This window comes from Tympanuchus pallidicinctus, unplaced genomic scaffold (assembly GCF_026119805.1).
Source record: "Tympanuchus pallidicinctus isolate F22 unplaced genomic scaffold, pur_lepc_1.0 scaffold16, whole genome shotgun sequence".
Classification (NCBI taxonomy): domain Eukaryota; kingdom Metazoa; phylum Chordata; class Aves; order Galliformes; family Phasianidae; genus Tympanuchus; species Tympanuchus pallidicinctus.
In genome coordinates, this window is record NW_026294679.1 from 29,509,306 (window position 1) to 29,527,855 (window position 18,550).

Here is an 18,550-nt window from a genome sequence, read left to right on the forward strand (position 1 = left end):
AGTCATACAGTATAACTTTATTCAAGAAAAGAAACTACAGAGTGAATTTAACTGGAAGTGAATGCTGTGAAGATAGATATTAAGAGTTGTTTTTCTGTTAGGTCAGTGCCACTGTCTTCTAACTACAGCTAGAAGTGTAGAATCAACCATGCAAAAGAGAGAGGGGTAAAAAAGCTCATATTTAAGATTTAAAATATCCTTCTTATATGTATTTGTTCTCTAAATAGCCAAATTTTCAACAGGCAATGGCCAATGAATTTTTCATGTTGTAGGAATCAGGTTATGAACTACATACTGGTTAAGATGTTCAGAATCAAACAACATCAGAAGTGAAAAGAGCACACTCCATAGTTGTATCTTATAAAGAATTTGAGAGGGGAAAAGATGCGTGTTTCCATAATATTGCTTTAATTCTTCATCTTCTGATACATTACTGTCTGTGTAATTTTATTTATTGCTTGAAGCTTACTGTGTAAAAGACAACAAAATTGTTACCTAGAGGTAGAACTTCTGCAGCTAACTTGCTGTGCATAGAACAGTAAAGCCCTGATGACATATTACTTGCATATCATTTTGAAAATCAGGAATTTATGCCTATGACTATCATTCATCACAACTGATGAGCAGCTGAATCTGTCATGCTCCTGCTCCCTTTAAATTACTTTGGCCTAATGCTCAAGTGATTATTGTAGTGAGTGGACACCTTTAATGAAGAGTAAAATAGGGAATAAAAGCAATTTTTTTAAGGTAGTTTGGGGGGTACTTAGCTTCACAAAAAGTTTCTGGAGTACCTCTATCAGAAGAGGAATTTTCAAGCAAGTCTGGATATTTTGTCCTATACACAACAAATTACTCTGATTTAACATTTAGTGAAGTAGTTGTGCATTTTAAAAACTGTTAATTTTAAAAATTCCTGTCTTGCTGTGTACGTTGAAGGAGATATTGTGTACCATGATGTATTTCTTGCAGTACATGTACTAATGTTTAGCTGCAGTGTCTTGCAAATGTGAAACTTGCTGATGTAGCTACAGTTTTTAAAAGATCATTGACCAGTCAATCAGACTCTGACCATTTCAGAGATAAAAAGGTAGGCTTTTATTGGCTCTACAGATAAAGAACCTTTTCACAAATTAAGAAATAGTGTAATAATTAACAGATATAATGGATATGTGTATTCAGTTTTTTGTTATCTTTACAAGCTTTAGCTCCTGTTATCTTCATAGTTAACCCCTTTCTATCCACAGATTTCACACAGAATCATACACAATGTCCTGGGTTGAAAGGGATCTCAAAGATCATGAATCTCCAACCCTCTGCCACATTCAGGGCCACCAACCTCCACATTTAATACCAGACCAGGCTGCCCAGGGCCCCATCCAGCCTGGCCTTGAACACCTCCAGGGACGGGGCATCCACAGCCTCTCTGGGCAGCTGTTCCAGCACCTCACCACTCTCTCCGTAAAGAATTTCTTCCTGACATCCAACCTAAATCTCCCCTCCCTCAACTTCAAACCATTTCCCCTTGTCCTGCTGTTATCAATCCTTTCAAAGAGTTGATTCCCCTCCTGTTTGTAGGCTCCCTTTAGGTACTGAAAGGCTGCAGTGAGGTCACCCCGCAGCCTTCTTTCCTCCAGGCAGTACAAGCCCAGCTCCCTCAGCCTGTCGGATCACTTAAATACACAATTTAAAAAACAAACATTTAATTTGTGATAGTAGTGTCTGTAATATTATTAGACTGTCCATTTTCTGCATTTTTTTTTAAGATTAATAGTAATTCTTCTTTCTCTCTAGAGCAAGGCAGAGAACTTTGGTAGCAAAATTCATTAAATAAATACTAATGTTGTTCTAAAGATGGCATAATAATGATTCTTTAAACAATTTTACCTATGGGGAATTTGCCCAAACTATTTAAAAGTATTTTTCATTTCAAGACAGAGGTGATTATAATCATTTTATAATCACTGTCTATTATTGACACTGTGGCTGGTGATTTTGATCTAGCAAATCACTCAAATTGCCAAACAAGGTCATTTGCTAGTGGGCTCATTAGGTGAGCTGGGAAATGCCTAGAATTATAGAGTGGCTTGGATTGGAAGGCACCCTAAAGATCATCTACCTCAAACCCTCTGCTGTGGGCAAGGTGGAGACCAACCATTTCTAAGCTCTGAAGACAAATCAAATTTGAAGGTATTGAAAATATCAATGAAGCAGAAATTTGCTAAGTAGTAGCAAGATTCAATTGTTTTGATGTAATATCCTACAGAAATCTATGAAGTGGAAAAAAAAAAAAAAGTTTGGAGAAATTTTGGAATTGGGAAATTGAAGAAAGCTTAACTCTGCACACAACATATCTGTAAAGGTGGCAGGGAAAAAAAAGTACAAGTGTGGGACAAGAGGCTGGAGAGCTGTTTTGCAGAAAGGAATCTGGGCGTTCTGGTAACAGCAACTTGAACACGAGCCAGTTGTGTGCCTTGGGAGCCCAAAGGGTTTGTCAGGCCCAGCACTGCCACTGGGTGAGGGCAGGGATTGTCCTGCTGTGCTGTGGGGCCTCACCATGAGTATTGGGTGCGGGTTTGGTGCCACGTTATAAAAGGTACATAAAACTATTGTAGCCCTTATTTCAATGCTCTCTTAAGATGGTGAAGGAAAGACATACGGGGGAGTGGCTGATGTCCTTTGGTTTGTTCAGTCTAGAGAAAGGGAGTCTGAAAGGTAGCTTCATAGTAGTAACTACGTTTTTATAAAGACAATTATACCAAGAATACCCACTTTATATCTAATTCAGTCACTGAAAGCTCTTGCAACTCCAGCCCTATAAACTAGCCTCTACATGTCTTATTATCTCTCCTCAGCAGCCAAATTGCCCTTCCAGTGTCCCCAGAACTCATAAAAGACTGATATTGGTGGGCTCATTGACAGTGCAATTGAATCCTATTTTTTATTTCCTTATTAAGAGCTCTTCTGAGCATTCTGCTGGCCTACTCTGAGAGTATAGAAAATAGTTAAGTAAATTATTTTTACTGGAACACATAGTTTGCTGAAGGTTTGATGTACAAATGGTTGAGGTTTTCTAGTGGAATTGAGAAAAGCCTCTGATATCTCTTGCAGGTCAAAAGGACAAGCAATGGACTGCAGGACTGGAGCACCTGTGGCAGGTTTGTATTCAGCCCTTGTAAAAGTTACTTGAAAAGAAGGAACTGTTCCTCACAAAGCCCGTTGATATTATTTTGCTAATCTCTGCTAAATGCTTCAGAAATAGCACAGATGGTGTCAGAACTTAAGTTCTTTTGTGTTATAGCACATGTAGAAGAGATCTTTGTAATTTGTTTCAACATCTCATGTATCTCTTCCTTCTTACTAGACCTAACATTACATTATAGGGTACTTGCTTTAAAAGGATACCCATCTGTAGTGACTGTACTGACATAACTTAAATAAAAAAAAAAAAAGCTGGTAGTAGACAAAGTTTGAAATGGAGGAAAGAATTTAGTCTTTCCAGTCAGATTACAGTTCTGAAGTTCGCATAAAATAGGAGTAACAAGTTCTGTTGGTTGTGGTGGATCTTTTCTTGAAATTATTTTGTGTTGTGCACTGGAGGTCTTTTTTTCCTACCTATCTCTTAACTTGTTTAAGGATTCAGCCTCACTGTCATAAATTCGTAGAATAGCTGGGGTTGGAAAAGATTTTCAAGATCATGAAGTCCAACTGCACCCTAGCCATACTATGTTGACTCTCCACTGCTATTGTCCCTGAATAATTCATCTGCCTTTCTTTCCTTTCTTACTGATCCATTATTATTTTCTATGTTGAACTGGTGATTCTTCTTGCTTATTAGTGTTTTATCATTCCATAGTTATGTAATATACAGCTTCCACACATACGATAATTGTCCTTCAAAAGTTGCATTCCTTCAAGCAGTAATTTAAATGCATAAATATAGAAATGTGCTCCAGGTTAAGTATGATTTATTTTGCAGGCGAGCTTAAGTGACTGTAGTGTCATTTGCTGTGTTTTGTAACTTTTCTTTATGTGCTGTGTTCTGACTGATCTCGGTGGCTGTATGCTGTTTCCTCAGTTGCATCTGTAAGACACCTGGGTTTAGACTGCCGGGATGTTTGTAGTTTTTCTTGTTGCTATGAGCATTTGAATGTGCAGGTTTATCGACCCCTAGTGGATTGTTAAGGAAACGGCAGTTAAGGGCGAACTGAAAAGTGCTACTGTGAGTACTGCTCCGAAAGTAATGCCTCCCATTTTTTCTCAGCTCTTGATGTCAGAAGAGGATTTTGGTGATACGGCAGTAGAGGTTGAGCCTTCCCACCAACACTGCAGTATGTTTTGTTGCTGTGTAACAGATGGCAGCAGAAGGGCAGTCTGACGGAATGGCGCCTGACACGGATGAAACAAAGGTGTGGAATTGAATTCTGCCATGCAGATACAATGACACCCACTGGCATTCATTGATGCTTGCTGGACATTTATGGAGCCTAAAGAGTGGGTGTGAGCACAGTGAGGTGGTGGATGCTACATTTCAGCAGTGATCAGTCCGTTATCTCCACTGGTGCAGATATTTGTGAGCACGGTGTGCAGCCTGTCATTGGTTGCTGGTGAAAATGCACAACGAATGGTGGTGACTATGTTGAAAAATAATGCTTTAAAGCTGAGAATGGTGTTATGAGGCATTACTTCCAGAGCAACCTGTATTTTTGATTGCTGTGTCTGTTTTAATGCTGTTTCTTCTGTTTGCAGCTGGATTAGTTCCTGAATTTCTCAGCTGGTGCTCTGTTTCCTACCTTCACAGAATTCCTGCTATGACAGCTCTGATTAACACTGCTGCTAAAACTTAAACATGCCGTTAGGTGCCTGCATTTTAATGCATACAATGCTTTTAGCTGTATCTGAGTATTTTAAAACGACTGCTTAGCAGATATCTTAAGAGAAAAAAGTATTTTTTCTTAGTGTGAGCTAAATTTTTTTTTTTAACAAGCTGGAAAAGCTAGGAACTTGGACAGCATGATAAAAAATATGAATTAACTTCTAAATCATTTGCTCAATCTACACTGACTACTTAGTTTTTATTAAATATTTATAAAGTTATTGGTAATATCCTGAGACCTGGCCTTAAAATATTAGTTGACCTAATGTTGTGGGTTTTCTGCTAAACCAGGCTTGTTAATTTATAGCTGTGTAAAATCATGCATTTCTACCAAATTCCTCTAAATTAACCAAAAGTAGCTCTATTTTTATTATTTATAATTTTAAGTTATGTTTATGATATCTGAACACAGGTCTGCTCATGTCATGAGTGAACTACTAATAAAATTTGATTCCTGAGATCTTTGTTAGGATCTATTCATTACATTCTGATCTTCACTACAAGTCTACATCTGCCATGTTTCCAAGTATAAGGATGAGAAATGAGTTAGTATTCTTTACTTACTTGTAAAGTAAGTAAACAGGAAGTAACTTCCATTTTTTTAAATCGTGCATTTAAATGTGTAGACTTTAAGTGATGTTTTCTATCAGCGGTTAAATATTCCTTCAAAATTTATATACCTTAAAATAAGGAAAAGTTTGCATATAATTTTTGGCAGCATTTAGTATTGTAGTTACTGTGTAAATCACACTGTTTAAAGTTTAAAAAAAAAAAATGTCAGAAAGACCTCAAATTCATATTTTTGTTGGAGCACCCAGTATTTCAAGCCTGCTAGATGTGTCGGAACAAAGTAGTTCAGTACCTGCTGTTGAGAAGTGGAAAGAACTCCACTGTTCCTATGATATACACAATCTTTTTAATGAAGAAGACAAAGGTACTGACCATTTAGTGTTTCAAGCAGGAAACTCTGTAGTCACAGCAGTTCCCACAAATGATTACAGCTCTCAGCAGTCTAAACAGAAGAGATTAATGGTAGAAAAGGAGTGTTTGAAATCTTTTGTACCTGTGGTAGTAACTTGTGCTACTTCATCCCAAAAGACAAGAGGTTTAATTTATTCTGATTTTCAAATATCCAAAGATGGGCACATAAGTGCACACACAGATGAGGCTGCAGATTGCCTCCCTCAGATACTTGTGAAATCAGGTAGACAGGATGAACAATCACATGGCAGTTGTTCAGACTTCACTGAAAGAAAATCCAGTCACTTAAGAATTAGGGACTCTGACATTTCTGATCTGGTTGGTAGTACAAAGCAGATCAACATACACCTAAGCTCTGTGGAACAAGGTGTTGAATCGAATCACAGAAATGATCACCATGAACATTTAAGTAGATATCTAAATATGTTTTTCCCCCAAAATCAAGAGTCAAAAGCAAAAGGAGAATTGAGTGACTGTTCAGATCTTGCAGTGTCGACTGATACTGAATTTCGTAGCATAATGACTTCAAGTCAGGTAGCTGCTTTTGCACAGGATCACTTTAAGAGCCAGAATGAGATGCGGAAAAGAACCGTAGAACTATTGAAGATAGAAGGACAGAGTAAGCATGAAGAAAGGCAATGTGATGACTACCAATTGGAATCTGGTGCTGGAAGATGTCTCTGTTTGGCTGAAAATGAGTGTAAGCAGGAGTATACAAGTTCCCCTGAACTTTTCAGTTCTGATGGTGATGAGAAAAACATTGGCTTTGAAGACACAAGAAGAGAAAAAAGCTCTAATGAAAATGCAGGGGAGTCTCATGAATGTAAAGTTCCTGCTGGGCAATTCATAAATGAAATCCATATTGAACCATTGAGCTCGGGGATACTGTGCTCTCAAGTAGAAAGCTCTCGTAAGAACTCTTATAAAAGAGCCCACAAGTCTGAAGATCTTTTTCATATTTTTAACACAACATTTAAAAGGCAGCTTAAATCAAAGAGAGCTAAATTGAATTCTTCCCCATCCGGTCCTGGAATGGCGGTGGGTCAAGAGTGGATGGAGTTCAAGCCTCAAGGGAAATTAGTATCACCACTTAAGGACTGCTGCTGCAAAAATCAGAAGTACAATGTTTTGGTCACCGTAGTACACCCGTGTCTTATCAAAGAAATACAGATGAAGACCAGACCCAAATCTTCATGTAAAGTTCCTGTAGCAACAATTGTAGTTATTGATCAGTCAGGAACTAAGAGAAAGGTGGTGCTGTGGCGTGGTGCTGCGTTTTGGTCGCTCACTGTGTTTCCTGGAGATGTCGTATTACTTACAGGTGAGAAGTGGTTTTGGTTTGTTTTTAAATATGGATCTTAAATGCCCATTGGAAGTAGACCAGTGTGTAACTTGGAATTATGCCTAACCATCTGTCAGTTTTTCTAACATCACTTGTATCACTCATATCGCTCATTGTCAGTTTGAATTATTGTGGTCATCCTGACAGTTTAACCTGTCCATGTTTTAAGGCAAAAGTGCTGTTACAGACCAGACGTTAGTTATTTCTTCTTTTGAACTTCTCTGCAGCATATGAAGACATGTACTGATGAATGCTTTGTACTTGTTAATACATATTAGGAGCTCCCTTTGTTAAGAGAATGCAATAAAATAGAAAACTACATTGCATCTAATCTAGGTCTGGGGTTGATAAGAACTTTATAGCTATCTAAATGTTCAGTTTTTGCAAAAAAAAAAAAAGTAAAAAAAAAAAAGTATAGGATTACTTTTCTTTGAATAGCTCAATGATACCTTAAAGATGCCTACATCTCTTTGTTAACAAGAGTTCTTAAAGTAAGCACTTACATTGCACTGGTAGTTATCTTAAAGCAATTGAAGATAAGGTGAGCTTTGTTCTCTGCTTAGACTTGCTTACTCCCAAATACATCAAAAGTGTTTCTAGGTAACCTCAGTACTATATTACTTGCCAGAAATGTTGCACTGTAATAGCTTAGCAATTTTGCTTATACAACGCTTGCAGTTGGGCTATTAAATATTTTATATGAAGGATAAAGCCAAGCAAATGAACAAATTGATTAAGTCTTCTGAAGGGATGTTGGTAGATTAGAAAAATCACTGTGCTTCAAAGTGATATCTCTGAAATTCTTACTTCATATGATCACTCCTGTGGGTGGTGTTACAGCTTTGGCACCTTCCTGCCATCTTGCAGCCAATTAAATTTAGCAGTTTGAATGACTAAATTTGTGTATGTGCTTTTCCCACGTTTTTGTGCAAGTCCCTTGCATATATCAATGTCAGCCATAGGTGTGTTGCACACTAAGATGCAGTGTGTCTTTGGTAGTGAAGAAGGCATAAGGCAGAGAGAGAGAGAGGGCAGGCAAACAAGTTGAGAATGAAGAAGACATAGCAGATGATGAGAGACTGAAAATAGCAAGCTAAAGAGGGGAGAGTCAAAAGTAAAGTTCTGATGTGGAGCCAAAGTCAAGATTCTGGGTTCTGTAGCTGAGAAAATAAGTATGGTACTTCAATACAGTTTGCACATGAATTAATAAGGTTGTTTTTTTCTTGCAGATATCATGATGTATGAGAATCACTGGTATGGAGAAATAATGCTGCAGTCTACATTTACCAGTCAGTTACTGAATCTGGGGAACTACTCAGTTCTTAATCCAGAAGAATGTAAGATAATAATGCATAAGTTTCCTTGTGTTAAAATACTAGTTTGAAGTAATGCGTTTATTGGCAATGCCTCATATGTAGATAAAAGTAGAAATGCAGGCAGCTGGACGGTACAGAACAGTGTAGGTAAGTTCACCACGACCTCGTAAGGCTTAAGAAAATGAGAAAATCAGGGAAAATTATTTACAGCCTATTAAGCATGAGGATTTCTGGAGCGTTGGAGGAAAGCGGGAAGATAGCACAAGTGTTCCTGGGAACTTGCTTTGTTCTTAGTCTTCCTGACATTGGTTACTGTTACCTATTTAAGACAGGTTTGGGTAAATGGTCAAGAATGGCTGTTCTTAGTAAGTTAAAATACCAGGCCTCTTTCTTCTTTTTGGTGTAACTTAAAATGCTGCAACTATAGTTAATGTTGGGATGTTATCAAGAGGAGGCAGATGAAGTACAGATTAATTTTGAATCAAGTAGTGCACATCTCAAGCATTCCCTGCCTTAGAATTCTCAGAACAGATTTGGTTTTGTTAGTTTAAATATTCACAGGTGATAGATTTTAAGCTGCTAAGCTCAAAAAAAGAAGGAGAGTCCCTCTAACTTTGTTTTTTTTTTATTTAAAGTTTACCCTGTAGTGAATGGTGACGTTCTCCATGGCTTATTGGCATATGTATCATCAGAATTTCCTCACTTTGGAGACATTCCACGAAGGCAGGTTCAGAGACTGGACAGTGTTCAGTATGTTCAGCTTGACCAGCTTCAGCCAAACACTTTGGTTCACTCCATCTTAAAAATTATCAGCATTGCCATATTAACAGGTAAATTCATGCTCTGAACTTCAAATTTCGGAACTTCAGAATCGCCTTGTAAAATGGCTATTTGCATTTTACCTGTTGTTTCCTATTCCATGCTCAAATTTTTGATACAATTGACAAAACTTTTGTGAAGACCAAGGGCTAAACAGGAAGAAAATGACTGCAATCAGCTGCTGAGTGAGCTTATTGCATGCTAGCTGATCAGTAGCATGCAGATGTGTGTGAGAAGTATGCAGGCAGTGGGCATGGACACGGTGTTCCTGCTCACTGAGTGGTTGATTTGTTTTCACTAAGGAATGTATAGTAGGAATGCTGAAAAGACAGATATACTTTATCTACAGTGAAAGAATATAAGTTAGTTTTAATAGCTTTTGAAACTCAAAGGTGCATTCTTGTTGTAGACTGCTGCTTTAGAATATTGGCTTGTTGATTAAAGCATCGTGGGGGATAGTCAGGCTTCACTAATTCAAACCTTGCTTTCTATCTGACTTCCATGTGTGCCTCATGCCACCAAAGGAATATTTATAGACTGTAGATCATATGATTTCCAAAATTACACAATTTTAGTTATTATGGAATTTTATCTTTTTCCTTTATAATGGAACTGTGCTCCTTTATAGTGCTTTGTTCAGAATGTTTTTCTTTTTGTTCTTTTCCTTGTTAGTGTAGATCTTAAAGCTAAGTATTACATTTCTCATTTCTTAAATATCTGCAGTATTTTTTTATTGTCCTTACGTGTGTCTGTGCAAGTTCTCTATAATTTTCAACACCAAATTGCCAGTATGAACCTATTAAGATGTCTCACAGCAATATATTTTCTTCATGCAAACAGAACAGGAAGCGACCTCGTTAAGGTGATTTGTTCTGGAAATGTAAGTTTCCTTTGTATAGTGAGGACTCCCAAAGGACTTTTGTCACCAGTTCATGTGTTTAATGCGCTATTGCTTTTCATGGAATAACAGAACCATGGAATGGCTTGGATTAGAAGGAATCTTAATGAAATACACTTTCATAGTTCTAACTGCAGCAATGCCAACCACTGCATCAGGTTGGCCAGGGCCCCATCCGACCTTTACTTGAACATCTCCAGGAATGGGGCATCCACAGCTCCTCTGAGCAACCTGTTTTAGTGCCTTTCAAATAGTCACATTCCTTTATAATAGAGAATGCAGGTATTTTGGAATTCCCTTTACAGAAGCCTTTTTTCCATCTTAAAATTGTTAATTTGCTTCCATTGTTTTGGAATCAGGACATACATCAGCTCTTAATATAGAGCCATAGATATGCTCACAAGGCTGCATGAGCTTATTACACTTACTGCAGCAGAAATAAGTGATGCCTTTCAGAGTTCTTGCCAGGAGAAAATATCAGTTTTGTCTCAATTTCACACAGTTGGAATCAGTTTGAGGGGCTAAATGAACAAAAACTGAATCAGGGTTGTCTCATGCAGTGTACTTTTATGCAGTGTTTTGCCATGTTTTTTCTAGCTGCTGGAAAAGGAATTCCCCTTTTTTCCATGCTTATCTGCTCTGATTGACTTCTTTGTTTTACTGTACAACAGTCCTAGATATAATAATCTTCATCTTAATTTGATCATGTTGCACTGTCATCTTGTGTTAGTGCTTGTATTGGTAGGAAGGAGAAAAATACATCAATTTTGTTAACTGAATTGTCAGAATCTCTTTTACTCATAAGTTGAGATTTTTGAATATAGGAATCTCCTATTATATTTTACATATCTCTGATTAGGACAGAAAGCATGAGTTTTTGTTCAAAGATTCAACTCATAAAAATAATTGTAAAGTGTGGAACTGAAACTTGGGCATTATCCATAGATTTTTACAGATCCTTACCTTCATTTTCAGTTTATATATACTGTCTATATTAATTTGTGCTGTACATGACTGTAATGAATTGTGAAAATTTGTGGAGCTGTTACTTGAGTATATTGCACAGAAAGTACATTAACTTCAGTTTCCAATTATGGCAGTCTGTTGCTGAGAGATTGAGTACAATTTCTTACTCATCATCCTGACTGGTGTAAGTAGAAAGATCTAAGCTTAAAGATGCTTAGATACCTGCTAGGAAGTTGTCTTGTTGCTAAGTAGTGAGGTGGATAAAGGTAAATTAATATTCTTTATGCGTTCCTTCAAACCAGATTGATCTTGCTGAAGAAACTACAGAATGTTTTCATTCTGTCCTGAAGAAATTGTAGGTGTTTTCTTGTTTACCTAGAGTTGCATTCAAAACATACTAGCATGGTTTTATTTTAATATTGAGGTGTGTTATTTTTTTGTTAATGTGCTTTGTGCTATATGACAAGTCGTAATTTCAAACTTTCCAGAATCTGTGTATAGCTACAGAGGAGGCTACCAGAGAAAAATCATTCTAACAGTAGAACAGGACAAAGATCAACAGTACAAGATGGTGCTGTGGGGAGCAGGGGCTGCCTGGTGCCCTCAACTTCAGAGGAGAAAAGGTAAAACCTTTATAGGTTACTATCATAGGATTTCTCTGATTACAGTAACAGCTTTAAAATGTTCAACTGGTCATGTTTGCTATTCAGGTCTCCTTGAAAAGGTCATATTTTGATATAGATCTTTAACAATTGTCATCTATTTGGAAGTAATGCCATCAGCAACTCATCAGCATCAGTGAGCTCATTTTACAATACCGAGAAAGTGTGAATGTTCCCAAATTTGAATCTAGTTACAAGATGCACTGTTGTCATAACTGCAAGTAAAACCAAAAGAAACCAACTAAACAAAAAAATGGTGTAAAGTAAGCTACTAGTTTTGCTCAGTCTTCCAGTTGCTGTCTCTTTTTGCTTGAATTGCTGCTTTTTCTAATTCTCATTTGTGCTGTCTGCTTCCTGCCACCAGAATTAGGTTACGTATCCCAGCAGTCCTGCTATTTAGCCCAGCCATTAACTGACAGCAGCATTTCTTGCAGAATTACACAGCCTGTGTTTTAACTGTGACATTTATTTTTCTTTTAGAAAATATGAATCTAGGCTTCTAAATTGATTACTCATTTGCATTTCTCATCAGTGGATACATTTAGGAAACAAATACTGTATTACTTCAGATGTTGAGCACACCTTACTAAAGTCAGTTGTCATATGGTACAAAATAAAACCTAGAAAGCTTAAACAACCTCAGATAAATTTTCACTACAAGAGTTTTTACATGTAGATTCTAAATTCCACCTGTTCCTCCTGAGCTTAAAACTAATTTATACTCCTAAATAATTCACATAAGTGCAGGACCTCCCACCTGAACTAGTTGGAGAACACAGTCCAATTTAAGCACTCACCAATTAACTTTATTACTTGAAATCTGCGTGTCTTTTACTTTGTGCATACTGTGCTGTGGGCAGATATATGCTTTTTATTAGACACATGTTTAGAAATTTTATGGAATTTAGTGTGCTGGAATATTACTACTTCAAATACAGAATTTCTAATGTATTTTTAATACTATGTATTGGAGCTCAAAAAAATTGATTAAATATCACAAATAATTTCTAAGACACAAAATGGTATAACTCCCTGGTGCTTCAAGTAGAAAAACAGAACAGGTGATGCAACTCTTTCTAACTTTGAGCAGTTGTATTTCTCTGTAAAACTTGTCTTATTCTCCAGCTAGATTTCTGTGTATCTAGTAGCTGATGTTTTAATGATTAAAAGATTATATCTGAAATTCAAGATAAGAGTGTTTTCACAACTGTTCAAATATGTATCATAGACCAGCCATGAACATTTGGTCCAAGTAAGACAGCCAGGAAGATAACTCCCACGATACTGAGCAAGAACACACAGCACAGCAGCTAATAGTGTGAGTGGGTTACATGAGGAAAGCGCGTGATCCCATTCCTGCTGCAGTGATAGAACAGCTGAGGATACACACTAGGTAGCCCAGCCTTCTAGAGCAAGGAATGGGGACTTGTAAATTTTAAGCTGTGTATATATTTGAACTGCACAAAGTTCTACCTCTTCTAAGCATCGAAAAACTGTTGGCAGTAAAAGTTCAGTTTTTCATCTCATGATTAAAAAAAAAAACACCCTCAGGCTTCCAGTGTACAGTCATCACATGTTCAGTTCATGTTTTCATCTTCTTTAGATGTAGGTTACTGAAAATATTAAATGCATTTTTGTTGAACCAGCATTCTTGGGGGACTGTTACTAACATGGGGTAAAATTCTGAACTCTGAAGATGGGGAAAATGCTAAGGAAGTTTTCAAGGCAAATATGAAAAGCAGTGTATTTGTAGTGTTGTAGGAATACCTTTATGGTTTAAAAAGGAATGTACAAAAATATTGCAGCAACGTTTCGTATATTGACCTGAAAGTATTTATGCAGGGATATGAGAATGTGAGGAAGCATGCCATGTATGAAGTCAGTCAATATTTTGTTTGGCTTAGTGAAAAAGGGTTGTATTATGATCCTTAAAGGGACTGAGTCAGATCTAGAGGTATTCTCTTTCCTTTGAGGGTGTTGAATAGCATTTGACCATTGTTTGATAGGCACAATTGATAGGCCAGCACAGTATGGAAAGCTGTAACTCTGGCATTGTCAGGATTGGAGCATGCCTTTATTTATTTATTTCAAACATTCTATCTGTCATGTAAGATTCTGCAGTGATTCAGGGGTGAAGTCTAAAACCATTGGAGGTGGCAGCCATGGTAGATACCTGCCCATATCCTTCCACAAACATTACCACCCATAAGCGTCCTGCTTTAGGGCATATCTCTTGATAGTATTTCTCAGTAGCTGCTTAATCTTACACAAAATCAGAAATACAGGAGACAGCAATAGGATCTTGCTAGTGGGAGCATTCCAAGAATGTTCTAAGTTCTAGCCTTAAGGAAAAGGGGAAGTTGAAGGAGCTAGAGAGTATCCTTCGTCTCCTCCATACATCAGCTTTCCAAGAGCACAAGGTAGCGTGTCACAGGTAATGTTTGTAAGGGATGGTTCCCAAAGTATGAAGGTGATGCCAATGCTGAGTTTCAAGACCAAATTAGGCTTGCAACCTGTACCTTAATTATACCATAAGACACTTTTCAGACTTGTCTGGGTCCCTTTGGATGGCTTTTCTTCCTTCTTCAGTACTCAGCTTGGTGTCATCTGAAAAATTCCTCAGGATGCACACAAATCATTGTGACTAAAAACTGTTAAATATAATTTATAGCAAATGTTTCTGGTTTTGTTTGACCTAATAGACAGCTCAGCACCATGCAGCTGTTTCCTCACTTCCCCATGCTTCCAGTAGGAGGAGGAAGAGAACTGGGGAGGAAAAAAAGAGATAGAACTCATAGGTTACTCAGTCTCATGACTTCAGTTTCCTGTAAATTAACCAAAATATAAAAATTAAACTCTTGTTTACTTGTTTTCTGTTCTGTAGGTCATCTGTGGGACTTTAAATACCTTCTGGTTCAACGCAGTTCTGTCTCAGGTGACTTTGAACTGCACTCAACTCCGTGGTCATCCTGTGAGTGTTTGTTTGATGATGACAAAAGAGCAATTGCATTTAAAGAAAGGTTTCAGAAAAGCAAAGCATCCCTTATGAAAGTGACAAATCTCTCAGTGCATTTGGAGGAAAAATGCTCAGGTAAAGTTGTTATATTTAGCACTGTAGTGTCTATGTAGTGTAGTACATAGCTAAATAAAATGTTATTGGTGTGTTTCTCCAAGTAATTATTTTTTAAACTTAACGCAGTTCTGAAAGCCTGAATTCATTCAACAGGCTACAGCTTGGTGTCCAGCCAAACTGTGAATGCAGCTTTCATTTTGTAAGCACAGAAGTAAGAAACTATTGCTGTGTGGTGCCACACCACAAATAGCTTTGGAACATACGGAGAATTACTGCCTTTTGTTGCCCACACCAACTATTGTAATGATGTGATTTGCCTCTAAAAGATTTTGTGGGATACTCTTTGATTCTCTAGAATTACAGTAAAACCGCTGCTGCTGTTGAAAGCTTATTTCTGAAGTTAGTGTTAAATGTGTAGGAGTAACAAAGTTAAATTAATTTCAAAGCGTTTATGTACAAAATCAGTGGAAGGCAAATTGTTCAAGCTCTGCTTTTTAGTGTCTCTCTGAACCATGGAGGCAAATTAGTTTCTACTTCTAGTTGTGGTTTATATCACACTTTTACCCACCCCTCTTTTGAGAGCTGAGTTTGGAATGTGTAGGTGATTTTACCAAACTACTGTCTGAATGCATCTGATGCATCAGATCATGGGCTTGTCAAGTTGTCGTAGCATTTTCCTGGATCCATAACCTGTATTTAAAACTTACCTAACGTGAGATTCAATTTGCTGGTATGCGTTGAGATCTATAGATCTTTAAGAAATAATTTTCCATTTGTCTTTTGAATGTTTCTTTTTCAATCTGTGTAATTACACTCAATCATCACCATTATATTCCTGCTTATAGAAGCTACTGAATCTTCTCCTAATGATGGTGTTTCTTTTACTTCCAAAGTAGATATTCTGTTAACCACGGAATAATGTTCTTCAGTTTGACCTATCTCATCAGAAAACTTGTGTTCCAATGTCAGCTTTCTTCTGATAGAAAATAATTTTGATTGCTTTCTGGTACTGATGGACTTTGCCAAATATTTTTGCAAATAATTGCATTTTGTTGATCTTTGTTCAAGCTTTTCTATGTTGGCATTTACTGCAGCAGTAGCTAAGAGGAAACTACATCTGTAAATTTTTGATTTAGTATTAGGCACAATAATTCTTCACTGCAGAAATTTCTTAAATATGACATTTTAAATGTGATTCTAATGAATAAAATTCATGAAGCCTTATCAGTGTTTTTTTTTTTCATCAGCTATTATATAAATATATATATATAAAAAGCTATTCCTTTTGCTTTATCTATAAAACTGATTGCAATTTCATTTGAAATTGTTGTTTCTATAGGAGTGATTCAAGTGAAAGCCCGTGTCTTACAGCTGAAGTTTACTATTTCAACTGGTCAGTACAGGCAGCTCATCTTCCATGCTGACACTTCACTGGAGTGTGTTCTGGCTTCTCTGCCTATAATTACATACTCGGGTTGTGCTAAATGTGGCTTGGAACTTCAGGCAGATGAGAACATGATCTACAAGCAGTGTTTTAGATGTTTACCATACAACAAAGTAAAAATATTCTACAGGTAAACAAGAAAAAAAAAGAATAAAATGTTCTATTAGATAAGTGAACTGCAATTTTCTTTGCTTTAAGTTCTTGCCTACATAATAAATTGTGTACTTCAGGTGTGATTAAGTCTTCTGGTTTTCTAAGCTATTATCGAAGATCAATTTATGAATTGCTGTATTAGTTTTAAAGAATTCCACCCATACGTAATTCAACTTTTTCCTTCCTTTGAATATTGTGTAACAAGGTTTTTCCGTTTCTGTTTTGATGAGTTAGGATGAAGGAGGAGTTTAAGGACCAGAGTAAAACTCCTTGCGACTCTTCTTTCAGCCCAAGTTTGGAAATGTGTGAACACACAGCCACATATTTAAACTGGTGGAAATTGTACTAACAAATGATTTCAATAGCATTCTTCAAGAGCAGGGATGTGAAGTTCTCAGTAGATGGCACTGTGACACAAGATGGATGCTTACTTTAAGAAACAAAACAGATCTAGTTGATGTAGAAACATAATTATACATCTCAAAAGCCCAAAGTAAATTCAAGTATCATAGCAAAATTATATGCTGCTTTTATCCTATGAGGGAGAATGAAGTGCAAAAAGTTCCATTTTTAACTGAAAAGATTCCCTCACCTCTTTCATAAGGTGAACGTGAATTGCATCCATTTGCCCTCTCACTGAAGAGGAGAGAAAAATCATAACAGATTTCCAGTGTTTGGATCTTCAGCGTTTGAATGCGTGTTGATGTTGAATGATTAGTCTGTAATTTGAGGTGCTGCTTCAGGGAAGAGTAGGAATTAATAAGCCTAATATAATGTTATTTTAAGAATGCAAATATTTAAGATACTAGATAGATAGTGTGGTAGGATCTTTATACTTAAGAGAATTATGTTGTCTTAAATCTGTGTTCTACTTCAGCAGGTCAATGTAGTCATTCCCTGTGTCAGTGCTATAACTCACCAACTTTTTCCACTGAACTGTTGGAGCCCAGTTTTGTTCATCTGCTGTGAACCCAATTTAGCTTTTTTTTTCTAGGTGCTGAAGATACAAGCTTAGATGTATGTATATATGCTTAAATGGTTTTCTTTTATCTGTATTATTGTATGACCGGAATGCTGAACATTTATCTTTACTGAAGTGCTGTATAGTGTGTAAGTACTTGCATAATCCTTCTGGGCTGTGATATGAATAAGAAAAGTTAGAAGAAATCCTGAAAACTAAGAGACAAGGAAGAAGAATTTCTATTGAAGAACTTATCTACTATATTTAGACCACCTTTGTCTTTGGTTTTCAAAGCTTTACACTTTATGTAGCGGTACTTGCTGGTAGCAACAGACAATTGCAGATTTATTACTTATTCTTTCATATTTTTAGTGAGTTTGTTAATATTCGGTGGAAGCACAGCATAGGTGGCAATGATCTCTTCATAAGTCGTTCTAAACTTTCAAACAGGTTTTTGGTAATATGAGTGAGGATTACTAGTATTTTTGAATAAATTGCTTCCCGAGGTCTTCCTTGGTGCTCTCTGAAATCACTGCAGTTGACAGCAGTGGCATTTACTGACATTTAGCAGCTAGAATGCAGGACGCTGTGCAAAGTATTTAAAGATCAATAAACATCAGAAGTACCTACTGACAAATACCAGAAAAGGAACTTGTTTTAATTTCCAAATGGTCATACAAGCTTAATTTGTAAGACCATCTCCTCTTTGGATCTGATATTAATAACTACTGTGCCGACACCTCCTTTGAAATACTATGCCAGCTTACGTAAATCATGGAAGTATTTTCAAGCATTTGGTTTCTTCAGTAATGGCAAAATAAGACTATATATTAGTCTGGTGTTGTTTTACTTTCATTACATTTTAAGGAAATTGAAATGTTGGTTTTTTTTCCAGTGTTTTCCTTGGTATTTAATCTTAGTGATTGGAAGTGTCAGTGGGGAGACAAAGTGCTTGCAAAGCTGCCAACAGATTCTGACAGTTTTAGTTTTTTTTCACGTAGAGTAGACTGAAAGTTCCACATCTGGTCAAGTGTAAAAAGGTAAATAAGGGCTGTTGTTGAT

At 36.8% G+C, this 18,550-nt stretch overlaps 1 protein-coding gene across 16 annotated transcripts in view; it reads left to right on the plus strand.

The window, feature by feature from the left end:
• The window catches only part of SHLD2 (shieldin complex subunit 2), a 36,975-nt gene that overhangs the window by 16,199 nt on the left and 2,226 nt on the right, over positions 1-18,550 (plus strand). For 3 of the 16 annotated variants that reach the window (XM_052678164.1, XM_052678161.1, XM_052678157.1), the window contains 7 exons: positions 3,109-3,155; positions 4,747-7,175; positions 8,426-8,533; positions 9,148-9,342; positions 11,684-11,818; positions 14,742-14,948; positions 16,270-16,504. In XM_052678164.1, coding sequence (XP_052534124.1) covers positions 5,648-7,175; positions 8,426-8,533; positions 9,148-9,342; positions 11,684-11,818; positions 14,742-14,948; positions 16,270-16,504 — 2,408 coding nt within the window. In that variant the 5' untranslated portion in view covers positions 3,109-3,155; positions 4,747-5,647. The other 13 variants (XM_052678169.1, XM_052678167.1, XM_052678171.1 and 10 more) reach the window with 11 other exon arrangements.